Source organism: Artemia sp. Qi Xiang Cuo, chromosome 3 (assembly GCF_049724085.1).
Source record: "Artemia sp. Qi Xiang Cuo chromosome 3, ASM4972408v1, whole genome shotgun sequence".
In the NCBI taxonomy this organism is placed as follows: domain Eukaryota; kingdom Metazoa; phylum Arthropoda; class Branchiopoda; order Anostraca; family Artemiidae; genus Artemia; species Artemia sp. Qi Xiang Cuo.
Genome location: NC_142796.1, coordinates 68,271,542 through 68,290,323, shown reverse-complemented (window position 1 = coordinate 68,290,323; position 18,782 = coordinate 68,271,542). Strand labels below are relative to the sequence as shown.

The window sequence follows — 18,782 nt, the reverse complement described above, 5'->3', positions numbered from 1 at the left end:
TAAACTTAGTCTGGATCTCTCAATTTTAACAAACTGGAAAAGAAACTTAATCCTAGCTCTTGATAAATGGCTATGTTTATTTTCAACCAAAAGTTTCATACTATTGAAAAAATGATCTTTATGTTGGATTTTCAAAAACCAAATGCCCAAATTAAGGTGCAAAATTTGTTGTAAATCCAGAATATCAAGAAATAGAAAAGATGTTTTAATTTCAGATAATTCCTCTGTCTTCCTAGGGTGTGCTAAAAAATGGTCCAGAATTCTTATTGATTTATTTTGAACAATTTGGAGTCCTCGTAAATGTGAAGGGAAAGTCAGCATCCAAACGCTCGAACAATACTGTAAGTAACAATCAATTAATGAAAAATATAAAGTTCTAATGATTTGGTATGGAAACAGCAACTTAAATATATACAAGCAACCGAGATTTCTAGACACTGTTGTTTTAAGTTTACGAACATGCGTTTTAAACGGCTGAGTTGAATCAATATAAATACCTAAATACCTAAATAAATCCACTCTTTTTATGAAGGAAGCTCCAATATTAATAATTTGAAATGACACATGCTTCACTGACCTCGAACTTCTCCCAAAAACCATAAATTCCGACTTCTCTAAATTAGGTATTAATCGGTTGTCCTTGGTCTCCAAGGACAATCGTAGGTCCTCCTCGTTGCCCACCCTCATACTAATTGCTGTATCATCCGCAAACAATATTGGTAACTCATCACCTGAAGGCATGCAATTTGGAAGATCATTTACATAAATAAAAAAAAGTATCGGCCCCAATACAGACCCCTGCGGTACCCTTATATTTTCTAACGGGAAAATATGAGATGATTCTTCACAAACTTGGACTTTAAAACTTCTTTCAGATAAATACGATCTCATTAAATCCAGAGCTATTCCACCGATTCCTATATTTTTCAGCTTATCAAAAAGAATTGCATGATCTAATGTATCAATACCTTTTTTTATGTCAAAAAATATAGTTGCCTCCAAATAACAATCATCCATAGCCTCTGATAAGAAATGATGTAAAGCAGCTACTGCTTGCTATGTTGATCTACCACTCAAAAAACCAAACTGATTAGGAGAAAAAAACTTATTCTTTTCCAGAAATGAAATAAATCTACTTTTTATTATCTTTTCAAAAATTTTAGAAACAGGTGATAAAATAGTAATTGGCCTATTATTGTTTGTGTTATCTTTATCACCTTTTTTAAACAAGGGTAAAATTTTAGCTACTTTAAGACAAACTGGGAAAAATAAATTTTTTATACAAGAATTGAAAATATACAAAAGCGGCTGAAAAAGTACACCGGCTGATTCTTTAACAGAGAAGTCAATATACCATCACATCCTGCCCAAAATCCATTTTTCAAACTAGTAACGGCTTTTTTGTACTCCGAGAACCGGATAGGATGCATAAATATAGTCTTATCTAATGTATTTGGTAAATATTTTCTATGATTATGTGTACCTCGCTCTTTAAGCCAAAGTTTTTTAGTACTTTCATAAGAGCTATTTATTCTAAGTAACGGCCTTTGTGATTAAGGGTCATTTTTCAAGAATTGGAACAAAATTCGAACTTTAGCTTAAAGAGCGAGGTATTGACTAGGGGCGAGCCCCTTTATATACGTATTAAAAATATATGAATATTTGTTCATTTGTTTCCTCTTTAAAACATTAGGAACTTGTTGCTTTTTGTGTTTTGCATAATTGTAATTCCTTGTTTTTGCAAATATTCTTCAGTTTTCTTGCCTTCTATGTCAAAAGGCACTTACCTCCTCAACGCCTCGCTCTTTACGCTAAAGTTTTTTATTGTTTGAAAAATAGAGTTGTGAGAAAGTCAAACTTTAGCGTAAAGAGTGAGGCGTTGAGGAGGCGACAGCCCCTTTCATATAAGGAATAAGGTTTTCATTGTTTAAAAAATATAAGAGTTGTGACAAATTTAAACTATAGCGTAAATAAGGAGGCGTTAAGGAGGGAACAGCGCCTTTTACACGAAGAATAATTTTTGTTTGTTTTAAGTTTTAATGTCGCTCCTTACTTTCAGTTTAAAAAACTTGTTTTTTTTTATTTAATAGCTGTAAGGGATGCCTATAAAGAAATATACATATATATATATATATATATATATATATATATATATATATATATATATATATATATATATATATATATATATATATATATATATATATTAATATATATATTAATATATATATTAATATATATATGTGTATATATATAATATATATATATATACATATATATATATATATATAAATAGGATTTTTCAAGGAGAAAGTGAAAACAATACCCGCATTATTAACAAGGATGTCAATTCTATGGTAAATCTTCCAAGCTTCGTCGGCAAAACTAGGAACGTTTTGAAGATCCGCCAAATCTAGCTTTAAAACAACAGGTGGAAAGACGTTCTGAAATGGCACAAGTTTTGAATTTTTCATGATATTACTTCTTACTCTGTTCAATTCATCTAATCTCCTTGATGCCAAAATTACGCGACAACCTGCATTGTAGAACTGTCTAGCTAAAGCTTCACCTAGACCCGAGCTTCCACCAGTGATAAGTACGACCTACAAAAAAAGCAATAATTTAATTTCCAAGCAACTTAAGACATAGTTTCAGGCATACATAATCAGTTGTTTCTAAGGTTGGTAGAACGAAACAGACAGAGAGGAAAGGGTTCATTTCATCAAAATTTAAATCTACAAAAGCAAGACGATGAGGGAATTAAAAAATTTTTTAAAACTTTTACCTAAGGCTATACCCTTAAGTCCAGGGCTCCCTATCCCTTTCCAAACTCCCATCCCATTAATTTCTTTAGTTGTGGTACGAAGCAATATTATTTGAATCATCAAACAAAGAAGGAGAATTCTTGAGAAGTTTGATAACTTCTAGCAATTATACAGACAAAACTCTTATATTTTTGTTTGCCTGCTAAACAGTAAAAGAAAGCAACGAAACAAATCTGTCCTCACGAAAGACAAATTCAAAGTGATTATTAATATTAGATTTGAGTAGAACATGGAACTATATATTCGAAATCCCGAGATCACAAATCTGTAGTTGACCTAGATTTTCAGGAACAGTGAATATCGAAGTCTTAAGTTGCAAGTCCTTTTATTAACTCTTTTTTTATAGACGTTCTTTAGAATTTGAACGTAATTAAACCATGGGCCCAATGTAACACTGAAACCTCTTCAACTGCGTTGGACTCACAAGGGTCAGAGTGGGAGTAGGTTTTGTCATGTTCTTGTCATCAGCGCACCTGCCAGAAGGGTTTTCAGACCTCAACCAGACTTGACAGAAATTAAGGGCTATTGTCCTAGTAGTAACTTTGAGCGTTTCCATTTCTTTCCGTTCTATTTTTTCTGGGGGTTTTAGGAAAACATGACTGGTAGTAAGTCAGTATGTCCTACCTAAACATTTTAGAAATAAGGATCTGTTTCAACCTTAGCAGAAGGGAATTGAGTAGGGTCTCTAGATTTCTGTTACCAGAACACCTGTCAGAAAGACATTTAAGAGAAAACATTGTCGGATCTTAGCCGAGCCAGTGGAAAGTAAGAGCTTGTTTCTTAGTAATTCATTTTGTGAGTCCAGACTGCCCAATCTGACCAATGTAGGCAAGGGTCCCTAAATTCGTGTCGTGTAAACATCAACTAGACATTGCATATCAAAGGTTGTGATAAATAAGATCAAGTAGTTTTTGGAAAGTTCTAATTTGTGTAGGAGTTTAGAGGGGGCCAACAACCAATTACGACTTACAGGTTGTCATCTTATAGCCTAAAGAAAACCATCCTGGAAAAACCTTAAACGTGGAATATCCCTGAGACAATTTTACTCAATTACCACTCAGACTGCCACGCTCGGTGCGAGGCTGGAAAGTGGGCATCCCACAGATACAACGAAACGGGTAACGTTTATGTAAACACCGAAAGCATATATATATATATATATAAATATATATATATATATATATATATATATATATATATATATATATATATATATATATATATATATATATATATATATATATATAACAGACGAAACAAACTGAAAAAGACTTACCATTGAGTTAAATGCACAAAATTAGACAAAAAAAAATTAGGGCAAAAATAGAATGTGTTAGTTCTAGTGACAGTTACCAATCAGTTATTCTATTTATCAAGGTCTGAGTGATTGTGTCCCTTTGACATTCTGACCAATCTTGGGGTCATCTCAACATGCATTACCCATTTGATCTTACTCAAAAAAGATTATCTGGCTAAAGGACGACTTATCTTCAGGATATTTTTCTGCTCCCCTTAATTAGCAAACACAATCAACAAGTTCTCGTCGGAAAAGGAAAAAATAAGGAAGAAATGAGTTTAAAGGGAAAAAATTAGATTACGAAAAAGGACATTTGTCTGATAATTAGGGCCAGGAAAAATTGACCACCTTTAACATCTTGGTCTGCTTGCTCGCTCGCCGGTATAATGAGGTTTCCTGATGGTAAGATCCACAATGCTGAAGAAGTTTCTTTGTACTATTTCTTTGTCTTGAAGTCAACCCTACTTAGTTCAGAATATATTGCAGAGGTTTACTTCACCAACAACCCTATTGTTTTCTTTGATTGAAAAAGGCCTTGAAACATCAATTTGTGTCTTTGAAAGTTTCCGCAACTGTTTAGTACAGGAAAATGAGCTCCAAAAAGAGGTCGACCCGAAACAAATTGCAACAAAAATGATTCTTACACAATCTTGTAGAAAAAAAAAAACTGAACAAAATATCCATTTTCGCATATTCTGAGTCGACGCAAAATAACGGTTTTTCGGCTTTTAATGCGATTTTTTTTCGTTATTCGAATAAATATCGCAATTTTCGTGGACATCGGTTTTTCTTGAACTGAAGTATGATTCTAACCCAAAATAACATGGCGAGATCGAAAACGAAGTCGGATTTAGCGTAAGAAGCACCATACAAAAAGTAACTGCATTTTTTCGACTTTTTTGCCTAAAAAATACAATTTTCGTTGTAGCCCGATTTTCTTGAATGAAAGTGTGGTTCTGACGTAGAATCACGAGCTGAGACCGAAAATAGAATCAAATAGGTTGTTCACTGAACCAGAAAAAAAAAAATCGTAATCATTAATGACTGATCTACATTTTTTTTAGAAAATAATTAGGGAAAGTGAATTACAAACCGAACTGGTTTTCGGTGGTCAGTATCGTAAATCACACTTAAAACACTCTTCGTATACAATTTAGGTTCAACCCATAGTGTATAATATTCACAGTATATTAAATATAATCAATCTTATAAAAAATACAAAATAGAGAATCAGATTCCGACTAGTTTCACAACTTTTTCATTTGGAATGGATTAACGACTAGGGTTCTAGGTTCTCTTCATCATTGTTGCTGTCGATTTTTGGGGAGTTGGAACACATTGTTACCTTGCAGGTTCTGAATGCTGAAGTACAAATTAATCCGTTTTTAAAGCAGCTACACCTCGCTGAATTACACTGTACACGACAGGAGCACTTCACGATCTTTAGGAGCATACGCGGGGCGGGTGGGAGGTCAGTTGTTAATGGGTACAAGAAGTCATCTTTATTCTTCCATCCCCATTCCTTGGCTTTCAGTTCCGGATCAGGCTCCCCGGTCCATACCTGAACTTGATAAAAAACTCTATAGCTATGAAACTTGGCTACATCAGATGTTGGTGGCAGATGTTCTGGGTGAACAAAAGAGTTTGCCGTTGTTACTTTCTTTTCAAAAACTTCTCTCCGGAGTTTGTTCAAGTTCCGTACTTTCGACGAACCGTATATGATCAGCAGTGCGTCTTCACCAGCGGTCTTGATGTCCTCCTTCGAAGCGGACTTCTGCACAAACACTGCAACTGATGTTCTGAAATCATTGTCTTCTATCAGCCTCTTCAGTGCAAGACCTTTTCCCACACCGTGGATTCGCGAAGTAGAGTCACAACCTAACAGGGCGTGAGCAAAAATGATCAGATGACAAGTATCTTGTCCCAGATTCTCTTTCAGGGTGTGTATGTTCCATATTCGGGGAGCTTTATTTGACTTCGGCTCAAGTGCGAAGAATAGTTTCTTGCTTGACAAGTCACAGTGGTAGCATATGAGAACCAATAGATCGGTATCATCCCCAACTACGGCAGTGTCGTGATACCATGAAGAGGCAACAGCAGCTTTCAAAATCGTGACATCTGTGTCATCTGATGCCTGGGAGACAGAGACACTATTTGCACGGATATGATCAACCAAAGCTCAGATAAACCTGTCTTTTTTTTTCTTGCAAGATAAAAAATCTTCTTTTTTCACCTTGAGCTGCATATCTGCTGTGAAGAAGATCTCACGGCAAAATGTACGACTCCTCAACGAGTGAGCCATATCTTTTATGGAAGGCCCACAATCGTAGCCGTCGAAAACGATAGTGGCAGAAGGGTACTTTCCTGTCACGTCAGTTGCATAATGGTCTAGAATCTCGAGGTATCTTTCATTTTTTGTCCATGGGATCCTGTGCAGCAGAGCTCCTCCGTCTAGGATATATCGAGTGCCTTCGGGGAGGGGAAATGAATGCTTCTCAAGGTTGCACGCCTGGGCTATGGTCTTCGCAAGTTCTGGTTTGTTTGCAGTCCGGAGCATGCAGGAGCTGTCAAAAAGTGACAGTGCTGGGTAGGAACACAGTTCGTGTTGAAAGTACTCAGTTTCCGTAAGATTGATCCTTTTCGCGATCATGATAAACCTCTGAAAAAGAAGAGTCGGGTCTAGTCGTTTTCAGTCTCCCCTTTGACGTTTCGTTGTGGTAAAATTGCTTTCCGGTTCTTTTAGTAGAAAAAAAAAGTCAGATACCACCAGTCCAGAAAAGGCGTCAATGACTTTTAGGCCCACAAATTTTGCAGAATCAACGTTGGCAGACGGATAGGCAGTTAGACCATTTGCTATGCTTCTTAACTGAACATCTCCCTCAAATGGTGAACCCCTTTCAAGAAACTTGATAATAGTCTGCGTATCTTTGCAGTCTCTGAGTTGCATCGACACTGACATGTCCTTTTGCTGATCGCTTGTAACGTACAGAATTTGTGAGATACGTTCCATCAGAAGGTTTAATGTAGAGCAGACTGGTCGTGACAAATCCCATAAGGACCTCTGAGCCTCTGTCATGCCGCTGCCGTTGGTAAGGCCACCACAGGTTTCAAGAGAGCGCATAAGCTCCTGCTCAATGACAAGATCTGTGGAGAGTCCAGCCCAGAATCTATCAGAACGTCTTACTACATGCATGCCACTCTGGAAAGCCTGGTAGACCGTAGGATGGGTATCTTGTAGCTTGTCCATTCGCTGGAGGTAAAGATGGCATGATTTCGTATAGTGGTTGTGTCCCGCAGCCGCCAGGTAAGGTAACATGTCTGAGGTAGACTTCAAATGGAGCTCCCATGACCCAGATCGTTCTCCTTTTACAAAGTTTCGTAGAATCGCAACCATGTCCAAAGACTGGAACCAAAGCTTTGATGTTCGACACTGGAGCAGTTCTTTTCTCTTGCTGCTGATGAAGTCCTGTATTTTTCTAAGGAAGGATTGCCTTCTGCAACCTCAGCAACTACTTCCTTATTCATCAGTGTCTCGTATAGATTTCTGAGTTCAACAATTGCTTAGGATTGTAGTCTTGGCTCATCAAAACTAGCTGGGTGGTCGGCAAAAACCTCAGAAAGCAGAATGACGTGTAGCGCAGCGTCTCTAAGTAAATGTCAACGTACTACTCTCGCGATCGCTTTTCCGCTGAGAAGGTGGGGAACAGTATTGGGCACATACACGTGTTTAAGAACCTCTCTGAGTCCTGACCCATCCATGATATAACCCACTATCCTAAGAAAACTCATCATGGCATGGAATCCTCCAAGTTTCAGGACGACTTGTGAAAGAGCACGTACTGGTGAAGCCGCTTCGACCATTTTCATGGCTTTCCACCACAAGGGTTGGTCAAAGGTTACGACGGGAGTAAATCCATGTCGCATGGCCTGGTCTACAATAAAACGCAAAGTGGAGTACATACAGGTGTCGTCACTAGCTGGGAGATCGATCATTGGGAGGAAAACAATAGACGATTTCCCTGGGTGATTCCCCACCATAAGTGCTTGCTGTGTGCCAGTCCAACCCGGTCTTGGAGTTTTCAGGTACCAGGAGGAATGCCAGAGGATTTCAAGGGTAGAGTTAACAACTGGTTGAAAATCTCTCAGACCTTCATATCTGATTCGCGAGAGTCTGGACTCGTCTGATTTATGGTGCACAATGCGTATCTTTTGAGCATTTCTTATGTCATCGGCAGTGGGATTAATCCTAGGAATTTTCTACTCGACTTTCTGGCATTACTTGAGGTCTTCGTCTAATTGATTTATCAGTCAAATCTTGGGAATAAACTTTGAAATCTTTAAAACACTGAGTGATGAATGTGACGATTTTCATTTATATTGCATTACTTAGCCTTCGAAGTGTCTTATACTAGTGCCTAGTTCAGGTATTTTTACGAACAACCGATCATTTGTTGAATAACAAGTGCCGATTGATTGTCTTTACAAAAATTACCGCAACGCATATTGGTGATAGTGAATCTTTTTTGTTTTGCACCAGACACCTAGTCTGACTTCATTTTCTGTCTCAGCTTGTCATTTTGCATCAGAATGATACTTCATTTCAAGAAAAACGGTCGAATACTAAAATTATATTTTTTTTCCGGAAAACGTAAAAAAAATCGTATTAAAAGCCAAAAAACCGTTATTTCGCATCGACTCACAATATACGAAAATGAATATGTTGTTCAGTTTTTTTTTCTCTACAAGATTTTGTAAAAATCATTTCTGTTGGAATTTGTTTCGGGTCAAACCTCCATTTGCCTGCACTAGTTTGTCAGTATCAATTATGTGGTTCCCCGCTTAGGACGACAGTGTACAGACTGGCTTGCTGTCAAGCCATTTTATTACGGTACGTTTAAGCTAAATTTCCGCCAATCAATCAAGCAAAACTTGACCACAGTGCTTCGGAAACTTGTTGTCTTCCAATCTATGTCTTTTCAGCCATTTAGTGCGCACATGGTTGACAGTGCATGAACACCTTCGTCCATCAAAATTAAAGCGACAGCCAAAAAAGAAAACCAGTTGATTTAATTCATCTTGTCGTCCTAGTATTTTGGAATAAGCTTGGCAAGCCTGGCCATAAAATCAGAAGACATTATCAAGGCTAGAGCCTTCAACAGCACCCTTGCCTATATAAACTTTGAAATCGTAAATTAAGCTCTTTTTATAACTTGCAAGACTATCTAATAACTCCACGGTTTTTTGGATGAAATCATTTTAGTGAAATTCTAGCTTTAGTAAGAACAATCCATCCGTCTACAAACTGACAATGCTCTTGAGGAACTGACGGAGATATTTTTTGGCGACCTAGACAACAAATCAAGTTTTAATATTGGTAAGATACAGATAGTTTGTGGGAAACTGTTTACGATCGTTGTTGAAATGTAGGAGTCTCTTGATTTCCTTAAATCAATTATTAATTTTTAACAATTTTGAGTAAACAATTTGGCGTAAATACATTGGATAAGAAGGCAACTTGTACAATTTTGCTAAGAAGGCAACATATACAGAGAAAAAGAGACTTTACATAAAGGCTAGCAATAGGAACAGGCTTATAAATGCAGAATATTACTGCTTGAACTTCGCACTTCTGCTGGATAGTTCCACATGGAGCCACGATTTTGAAAGAGTGCAGAAAGCTGACGTTTGCATCAGGGGTAGAGAGAAACATATCATGGGACCCCTTTGACCATTCAAGTTGTGTTCATATATACAACACTGAAAGATCTCTTACCTTTATCATAATAGGAGTTGAGCTTACACCACTCACAGAAGAATGATTCGATATATAGGATAAATTACACACTTTGAAACTACCAAACAGATGTTAAACAACGAAATTGGTGTGCAACAAAAAATGAGTTATTATAAAGTTTCTTGGCTTCCCTTAGGTGTCATGAAACCCTTGGTAATATGGTTGATTCATGAAGAAACAATCCAAAACATACATGGTGAAGAACGGAGCCTATCCGTCCTCAAAAAGTTATTACAGTTCTTTATTTTTCTTTTAAAAAATCTTTCTCGGGTCACCACTGCTTCGTACACTTTTCGCGGATAACAAATCTACACCTATTCATATCAGAACAACTACGAAACAACATTCAGTACGGTGAATGCTTTAAAAACCCCTAGGTAAAATAAAGATTATGCTAACAAAATCAACAGAAATCCGGCTGAGCTAGGGCCAGTCTCGCAAAGGCATCTTAAATTGGAGGAGGGTTGGCATTCATTTATTGAGGAGGGAGGGTTAATGGAGGTTGGAGTCAGTTTAAAATGGAGGAGGGTTAGCATTCATTTATTGCCCTAAGAATAGGGTATATGCTTAATCAGGATGCAAAATCCACTCTAAAAGTTTGGCACGACAACAGTGCAAGGTAGCAAAACATCAATGCAGAAGGAAAATAACGAGTAAAGATACAGTTAACATAAAATACGACAGAGTGAAACATAATTAGGCGACCAATATAACAGAATCAAATAAATGAAAATAAATTTTTAAAGAAAAAAAAAGAGAAATGGAAAAAAATAGACTGACCCATTTAGTTGAAAGAAAATATCTATTTCATGATTGCTAGAAAAAACTTATGCGGAAAGACAAATAATTATTGGATAAGTGATGAAGATTTGTTTTAATAGAAAATCACATGTAATAGCTATCTAAAAAACTGATACATATGTAGGAGATATTTTGTTGGTGGAACTTTGGATTCAAATGATGCTAAAGATAGGAAAATTACAACAAAGAACTATTATACATTAAGATTAAAACCGTAAAACATTCGAGATTTCGAAGAGAAAAGGGGCCAGGAGCCCAGCCCCCCTTTCTCCCACGTATGTTATCGTCAGCTGAGCCAGACGAACAAAAATAACTAAAATAACTTGAATAACCAGGACCAATAGAATAATCTCCAAAGAAAACAGAAAATCAGAAATGGAAAAGAGAGAGAGAATAAAATTGAAATACAAAACATATAGGAGGCGCTTTTAGAGGTAGATTTCAGTTTGAAAACACTATAAATAGGAAAATTACAAGAAAATGAATAAATTAGAAATCAAAATTAAAACTATAGAAAATTCGAAATTCCGAAGAGAGCTTAGGAACCCCCTCCCCCCGCCATTCGCTTAGAGCCTTAGAATAATCTGCAAAGAAAACAGAAAAAGAGAAATGGAAAGAAAAACCAGAGAAAATAAAAATTAAATACAAAAATTATTACTGGTAAATTTCGGATTTTTTTCTTTTCTTTCTTTTATGCCAAAACAGAAAAGTCATATCTTTGACATGTCTTTGACCCTAGGCTCTTAAAATTAAATTTATCATGAATTATATTCCTTTAACCTAGACAAAAAACTGTTTTCATACAAAAACATAGGCTATTTAATAACTAAAATAATCAGATAACTGTTTTTCCAAGACGTATCTAAAAACAATTTTTAAAGATATCGACATTGTATGGATTGATAATTAGTACAACTACAAGCCAGGGTTGCCACTGATAAAAGAAAGCAGAACTAAAAGTAAAGGTGAATGGAAAAAAAGGGAATGATTGTGAGCGAAACCTTCATAAACAAATTATAATAAAGTAACGGAGCGATACATAAAGCAAGGAATATGATTTTCTAGTTGTTTTGCACAAACAACTGTATTTATGTCTTTGACCTGACCTCCCAATCACAGCATATAATTTGTAATTAGTTCTCATTTCTTTAACCTGGACAAAAAATATGCTGGTGACGAATAAATACAGTTAGTAACTATACAAATCAGACAGCCTTATCCAATACATGTGTATCAGAAAAAAACAAACTTAATTTTATTACATTTTACCTAAATTGAAAATTAGAATTATTATTGGTCATGGTTTTACCTGATCAAAAAAAAAAAAAGGAAAAAGAAATGCAAATAAAAGTGAATAGAATGGAGGCTAAGATACTATGTAGCCCGAGCCTCCAATCGCATTGGCGGGCCCACTTATTACGAAGGTGACTAGACGAAAGGGTTTGAATTGTCTGCCAAGCCGTCATAAAAAAAGAATGATAAGGCTGATTAATCAATAAAAGAAAGTTCACCCAAATTTTTCTTTTGAAAAGCGTGCCCCTAAAAATGACCGGCCCCTTACATATGAACGACCTCTATACTCTCATGCTGATTAAGTTTATATACCAAGAAGGTTTTGCATAGTCACCATGAGTTGCCTACCATGTTGAGTTCTACAAACTCTAACAAATCAATTAAATTGAAGTTTAAGTTTTTTTTTTGTTTCAAACTAACATTGAAGTACCCAACTTGTTATCAACTATAGCAACACACCTGCAGGCATCTAGCATTTTTGATGTTGGATCTTTTGTTTCTTTTTTTCTTTTTTTTTTGTTGGATTCATAAAATTTTAACCTAATCAAAATTGTGATCCTAAATGACTGGAAAATCAAGAAGTAAAATATCATAAGAAAATAAAATATTCTCATTAAAAAAAAACATTATTTGTGTGCATCAGCCTCGGCATAATAACAAACGAAAGTTTAAGGAAAGAAAAAGGGAAAGAGAGGCAAAAAATTGTGGATAAATGGAGTTGACCTTTTTAAATTGACAACCTTACTTTTCCCTCCAGCTCTTTTATTCTTCTTCTTCGTAAAATTTTCGGTATCCTCACAATGAAAACCAAAATAAACACTGGTAGAGCAATTGGAAAAAATATCAGGCAGATACACATAGCTGTCTTTGGTCTATCTCCAATAACCCGTGTAACAAGCAGTTTATACATTTGAAGTGGCATGCCCAGTTCTGGAAAAAAAATGCTAGGTAAGCCTTAAAGTAAGCGATTTCACACTGATATAACTATCCAAATCAAACATATTTCGCTAAAAAATGGGTTTAGACTTGGATATGTCATAAATAGTAGCTAGTCATCCTCCATTGTTAGCAAAACAGATAATACTACATGAGGACAAAAGAAGCAATAACATTTATGTGAAGTGACATTAACATTCAGAAATCACTTACACCAGGCTGCACATGCCAAGTGTGGCAATAAAGAGTCAAGCGTCATGAAACTGTGCAGCAGACATGGCACCCTGAGATTTACGCAAATCAGTAGTAGAAAACTTACAAAAAACAGACTTTTTGAAAGATCAAAGCTGAAAACAAAAGTAGATGTATCAAATCAATGGGAAGCAACAATAATTGATACTTAAAATGCTGGTGCATTGTATTAGAATCCCTTTTTAAGCAGTGTAGCAAGAAGAACAGAGTCTTGTTTAAGATGAAGACAAGTTAAGATAAAAATTTTATTCCCAAAATAACCTTAACTCGCAAACACTAATGCAACTAACACACAATTAATTCAAGGCAGAAATTAAAATATAGCCTAATCTTTCCTTTAAAAAAAGAGAAAGCGATAAATGAGAGCCAAAACAACTCAAATTAATATAAACAAAATGCAAAAATATATATTATCAAACAGTTCATGGTAACAAACTGTAAAAAAGCAGTAACTTGGCCCAATAGTAACTGAAACTCAAAATAAAGGAAATTTGAAAACAATTAATGCATCAAAAGAATTGGCTTTTTATGCTGATTCCAAATACATAAATTAATGAAGTTTCGTTCTAGGCGTTTACCCCCCCCCTCCGTAAAATAAGGTTTTCTAAATTTGAGATATAAAATTTAAAGATATATTTTTTTTCTATGAAAAAGACTATGTCAATAAAAAATGAACAGGGTTGAGGTAAAATATAGTGGGTCTGCATGCAAAATGTGTTAGGTACATTTTTTCTGCATATTATGAAGTAAGAATTGTTTTCTGACTTCAAACTGTCCAAATACTTTACCCTCCCCCCTCCTTATGTGCAAATATACAGCGTAAAATATATACTTCCCATCTATTCTGTCACTTGTCTTTGTCTTGTTTCGTACTAAGCTGAAAGAAACTAATGAAGAAACCGGTTTATTCTCCAGTTTATACAGCAAAAACTTGATTGAGTGGCGTATAATACATAAGTACCAAAATTCCTTCCCCCAACGGAAAAAAAAAACAAAAACTCAAACAAAATTCTCAAATTTGGAAGCCTTATTTTCCACGGGTGGGGGGGGGGGGTATTTTCCTCGAGGGTATTTTCCAGGGGGGGGGGTTAAAGCCGGCCACCATTAAGTTTAATCTTACCATTTGAAAGCTAACAGCCCGAGAAAACTTGCCTGAGTCTGAGAAAGGGGGCAAACACCCCCAAAAATTCAAATAATCTTAATGAAAATCACTCAATTAGATTCAGTATACAAGAGAACCCTGTGGGAGTTTTCAAGCTCTTCTCTACAAAAAAGTAGAAATTTGCTTTTTTTTTTTTTTTTTTTTTTGCCAGAACAAAGATCACGCCCACATATTTGTTTATTTTTTCCCATAGGTGATACCATCAGACGAATGGTCCTATAAAATTGCAAGAGGGTTCATTTGAACAGAAATTAAGAAGGTTTAGTGCCCTTTTTGAGTAATAAAAATATTGGAGGGCAACTAGCTCCTTTCTCACGACCTTTTTACCTCAATGACATCCGACCAAGATTTCAAAATAGTTATTTTACTTATATTGTTGAAAGGTTCAATAATTATCCTCTGGGGATGACAAGACCCCCCACAAACCCTGGAAAAAGGGATGTTATTTATTCTTTTCGTCCATTTTTACACATAGTAATGATTATTAGGAAATATATGGAAATTGTTCGGGGAAAATTTCTACACCGGGGGGGGGGGTCCTACAGAGCAAATTTTCCAAGGGGAGAGTTTCAGGAGAGAATTTTCCAGGGGATATTTCCACAGGGGGAAAGGACTGTATATTATGCAATTTACTGTTTACATGCTGGAAACATATGGAAATTTTTGGAGGGGGAACTTTCCATAAGAGAGAGGAATTTCCCAAGACAAATTCTACACAGGAGGAATTTCCTACATGATTTGAAAAATGACAAGAAATTAAACAAAGAGTAAAAAAAAATAAATGAAAGTAAGAAGAATTTCCAGGGGGTAATTTTCAGCAAGGTGGGAATGGTCCAGGAAGAATTTACTGGCGGGGGGGGGGGGGGAATTTCCCATGGACAATTTTCAATGGGAGGAATTTTTATAGGGAAGGGATTTTCCAGGGAAAATTTTTCACAAAAAGGGGAAAGGGGGGCTGGGGCAAATTTACGGGCAAGATTTGAAAAACTATCAGAAATTAAATAAAAAAAGTTTTTTTTTTTACTGAAAGTAAGAAGCAACATTAAAACTTATATCGGGCAGAAGTTGTTCAGTATATTAGGCGGCTACCCCTTCTTTGACCCTCCCTTTTTATACTAAAATTTGACTATTTAGCCCAATTCTTTAAGAACAACTCCTGAAAGACAAGGGCCACTAAAAAGTTTTTCATAAAGAGTGAGGGGTTGAGGACAGGGCAGCCTCTCTCATATACAGAAATGTTTATTTGTTTTAAATTTTAATTTCGTTCCTTACTTCCGCTTGAATTTTTAATTTTTTTATTTAACACAATAAGAAAATTTGCAGGTTAAATATATTAAAAGTATGTGATAAATGAAAAAATAAAAATATTTAACAATTTTCAACAGATGAAAAAAGTGCTAAAACTACGAGAGCATATCAAGTTTATTGCTGATATAGAAACAACAGATGGCGTGTAAGTCATTGCAAAACCTTCAGGTTCCTGGAATAATGATTATGATAGTGACCTTTGGTCTTTTTCCATTGGAAGACAACTCAAGATTGGACTGGGGCAAGGAAGAGGGATAAAATGGTACCCAAGCATGTGAATATAACTGAAAGCTTTGCATCAAATCTGATACAAAGAGTTCTTTGTCTCCTGTAAAGGGTGATTAAATTTACCTTATTTTTAAGAAGAGCAAACTTTCAGAACAGACCTATTGGCGATGAATCATCGCTAATAATTCTGTTCTGGAAGTTTGCTTCTAGTAATGAAAATTTCACCAGCGCTGTTAGTCAAAACAGGGAATTGTAAAAGGTTACGTAAGGTACCCTGCACCAAGCTGTAAAAAAAAAAACTGGTAGAAAGTTTGTATTTGACACACTCGCAAAGCTTTCTTAGAAAGCAAGCAATTATTATTTCAAGGGATTATTCAGAGCAAAATCCTTTGAAAAGCTCACCTCCAAAAATCTTGAGATTCTAGCAACTTTACTGTTGTTTCTTTTATTTTTTCATTTAACTTACCTACTTTTTTTTGCTTATTTTTTATTTAAGCTACCAATAAAATTTCACATCCTTTTACACCAGAATAAAAAATGCTTAAAGCATGCCTTTCTCCCATTCTGTTTTATATGTAGATTCTTGAGACAATGTTTAAGCCTACCAATCTGAAGGTATGTACAAGTTCCCTGCTCATAAGCTCTGGTTAGAAAGTTGACATCACTTTTTGGTTAAATAACTGCTCTATTGCACCTTGGAACGATTAAAAATTGTTACAGGGAGAGGAATTATCTTGAAAAAGCCAATGAATATCGCAATCCATACCTTTTTTATGGGACAGTCTAGTCAAATTTTAGCACAACTATATCCTTTTAGTCCAGTAAAAAATACAGTATTGACCTGGCACTTGATAGACAGAAATGAATTTGGCACCAAAATGTTTAGAAAAATTCGCTTAATAGCATATCCAAAATATACCGAAATCAGCATAGTAGAAATACCCCTTTTTCAGGGAAAAGAGGGGGAAAGGGATGGAAAATCTCAAACATAAATTCTGTAATATTTTCTGGATTGGAAGGTGGTTTCCTATTAATTCAAGTGTGGGGAAACTGAAAATGATGTTAGAATTAGAGAATTTCATTGCTTAGTATCCTATCTTTACCCAAGCAATGTCAGAAGGGGATAAAAAATTAGAATCTTAATTTGTGTAGTGTTTGATGGATTGAAAGGTTGTTACCTATCAATTCAAGTCAGGAGAGACAAAAAATGACATAAGAATTGAAAAATTCCATTATTTAGGCCTAGTACCCCATTCCTACCCTAGGCCGGGTCAGACGGGGCAAAACTACCATTTGTGGTTTTGCAATAATTGAAATAAATATATAATTGAAAGGTTGTTTCCAATTAATTCAAGTCCAGGGAGACCAACAATAAAAAATGCAGTACTAAGTGATGGAATTTTCTGATTCTGATGTCATTTTTGGTCTCCCCAAACTTGAATTAATAAAAAAAGGACCTTTCAACCAGAAAAATATTGTAGAAATCTAAATTCAAGATCCCCCTCTTTCTTGAAAAGGGGGGTATTTTTGCAGGGCCGATTTTGAATATGTTACCAAGCAAATTTGTTTGAACATTTTGGTGCCAGAAACATTTCTGTTGCTATAATGCCAAGGATTGGCCTTTTTTCTATAGTATTACTAGACAATTTCTAGTATGGATTTGGGTTAAACTGAATGATTAATTATTAGTTAATGACCTGGAAATGAATAAAAAAAAAGGTTCCTGAGAACCACTTCAGAATCTATCAAGTCAATCAGAATCAAGCAATCACCAATCCTAGAAATCTCTGTCATGATTTTTAAGGCTTCATTTATAACTAATACCGTACCAGTAAGAATGGGAGATCTATTTGTAATCTATTTCATTATGTTTAATGAAAGTTGAGGAATTAGCCTACGTCAGGAGAGACAAAAAATGACATAAGAATTGAAAAATTCCATTATTTAGGCCTAGTACCCCATTCCTACCCTAGGCCGGGTCAGACGGGGCAAAACTACCATTTGTGGTTTCGCAATAATTGAAATAAATATATAATTGAAAGGTTGTTTCCAATTAATTCAAGTCCAGGGAGACCAACAATAAAAAATGCAGTACTAAGTGATGGAATTTTCTGATTCTGATGTCATTTTTGGTCTCCCCAAACTTGAATTAATAAAAAAAGGACCTTTCAACCAGAAAAATATTGTAGAAATCTAAATTCAAGATCCCCCTCTTTCTTGAAAAGGGGGTATTTTTGCAGGGCCGATTTTGAATATGTTACCAAGCAAATTTGTTTGAACATTTTGGTGCCAGAAACATTTCTGTTGCTATAATGCCAAGGATTGGCCTTTTTTCTATAGTATTACTAGACAATTTCTAGTATGGATTTGGGTTAAACTGAATGATTAATTATTAGTTAATGACCTGGAAATGAATAAAAAAAAGGTTCCTGAGAACCACTTCAGAATCTATCAAGTCAATCAGAATCAAGCAATCACCAATCCTAGAAATCTCTGTCATGATTTTTAAGGCTTCATTTATAACTAATACCGTACCAGTAAGAATGGGAGATCTATTTGTAATCTATTTCATTATGTTTAATGAAAGTTGAGGAATCAGCCTACGTCAGCTATACCAACTCTTATCATTTCTGATCAAGCCATCTGTATAGATGTAAGACTTTCAGGGTGTGTATCCATTCTCTTACTGCTATTAAATTAAATAAAAAAACAAGTTTTTTTTAACTGACAGTAAGGAGCGATATTAAAACTTAAAACGAACAGAAATTATTCCGTATACAAAAGGGGCTGTCTCCTGCTCTACGCCTCGCTCATTACACTAAAGTTTTTTATTATTTTAAAAAATAGAGTTGTGAGAAAGAGTCAAACTTAAGCGTAAAGCGCGAG

At 35.4% G+C, this 18,782-nt stretch overlaps 1 protein-coding gene across 1 annotated transcript in view; it reads right to left on the bottom strand.

Annotated features, from left to right (window-relative positions):
* The window catches only part of LOC148954454 (dehydrogenase/reductase SDR family protein 7-like), a 46,046-nt gene extending 33,110 nt beyond the window's left edge, over positions 1 to 12,936 (bottom strand). Inside the window, exons 1-2 of the mRNA XM_089086534.1 lie at positions 12,756 to 12,936; positions 2,327 to 2,603 (exon numbers count right to left, since the gene is read on the bottom strand). Of these exons, the coding sequence (XP_088942660.1) occupies positions 2,327 to 2,603; positions 12,756 to 12,932 (454 nt within the window). The 5' untranslated portion in view covers positions 12,933 to 12,936. The remainder of the gene's footprint in view (positions 1 to 2,326; positions 2,604 to 12,755) is intronic.
* Positions 12,937 to 18,782: the final 5,846 nt, after the last annotated feature.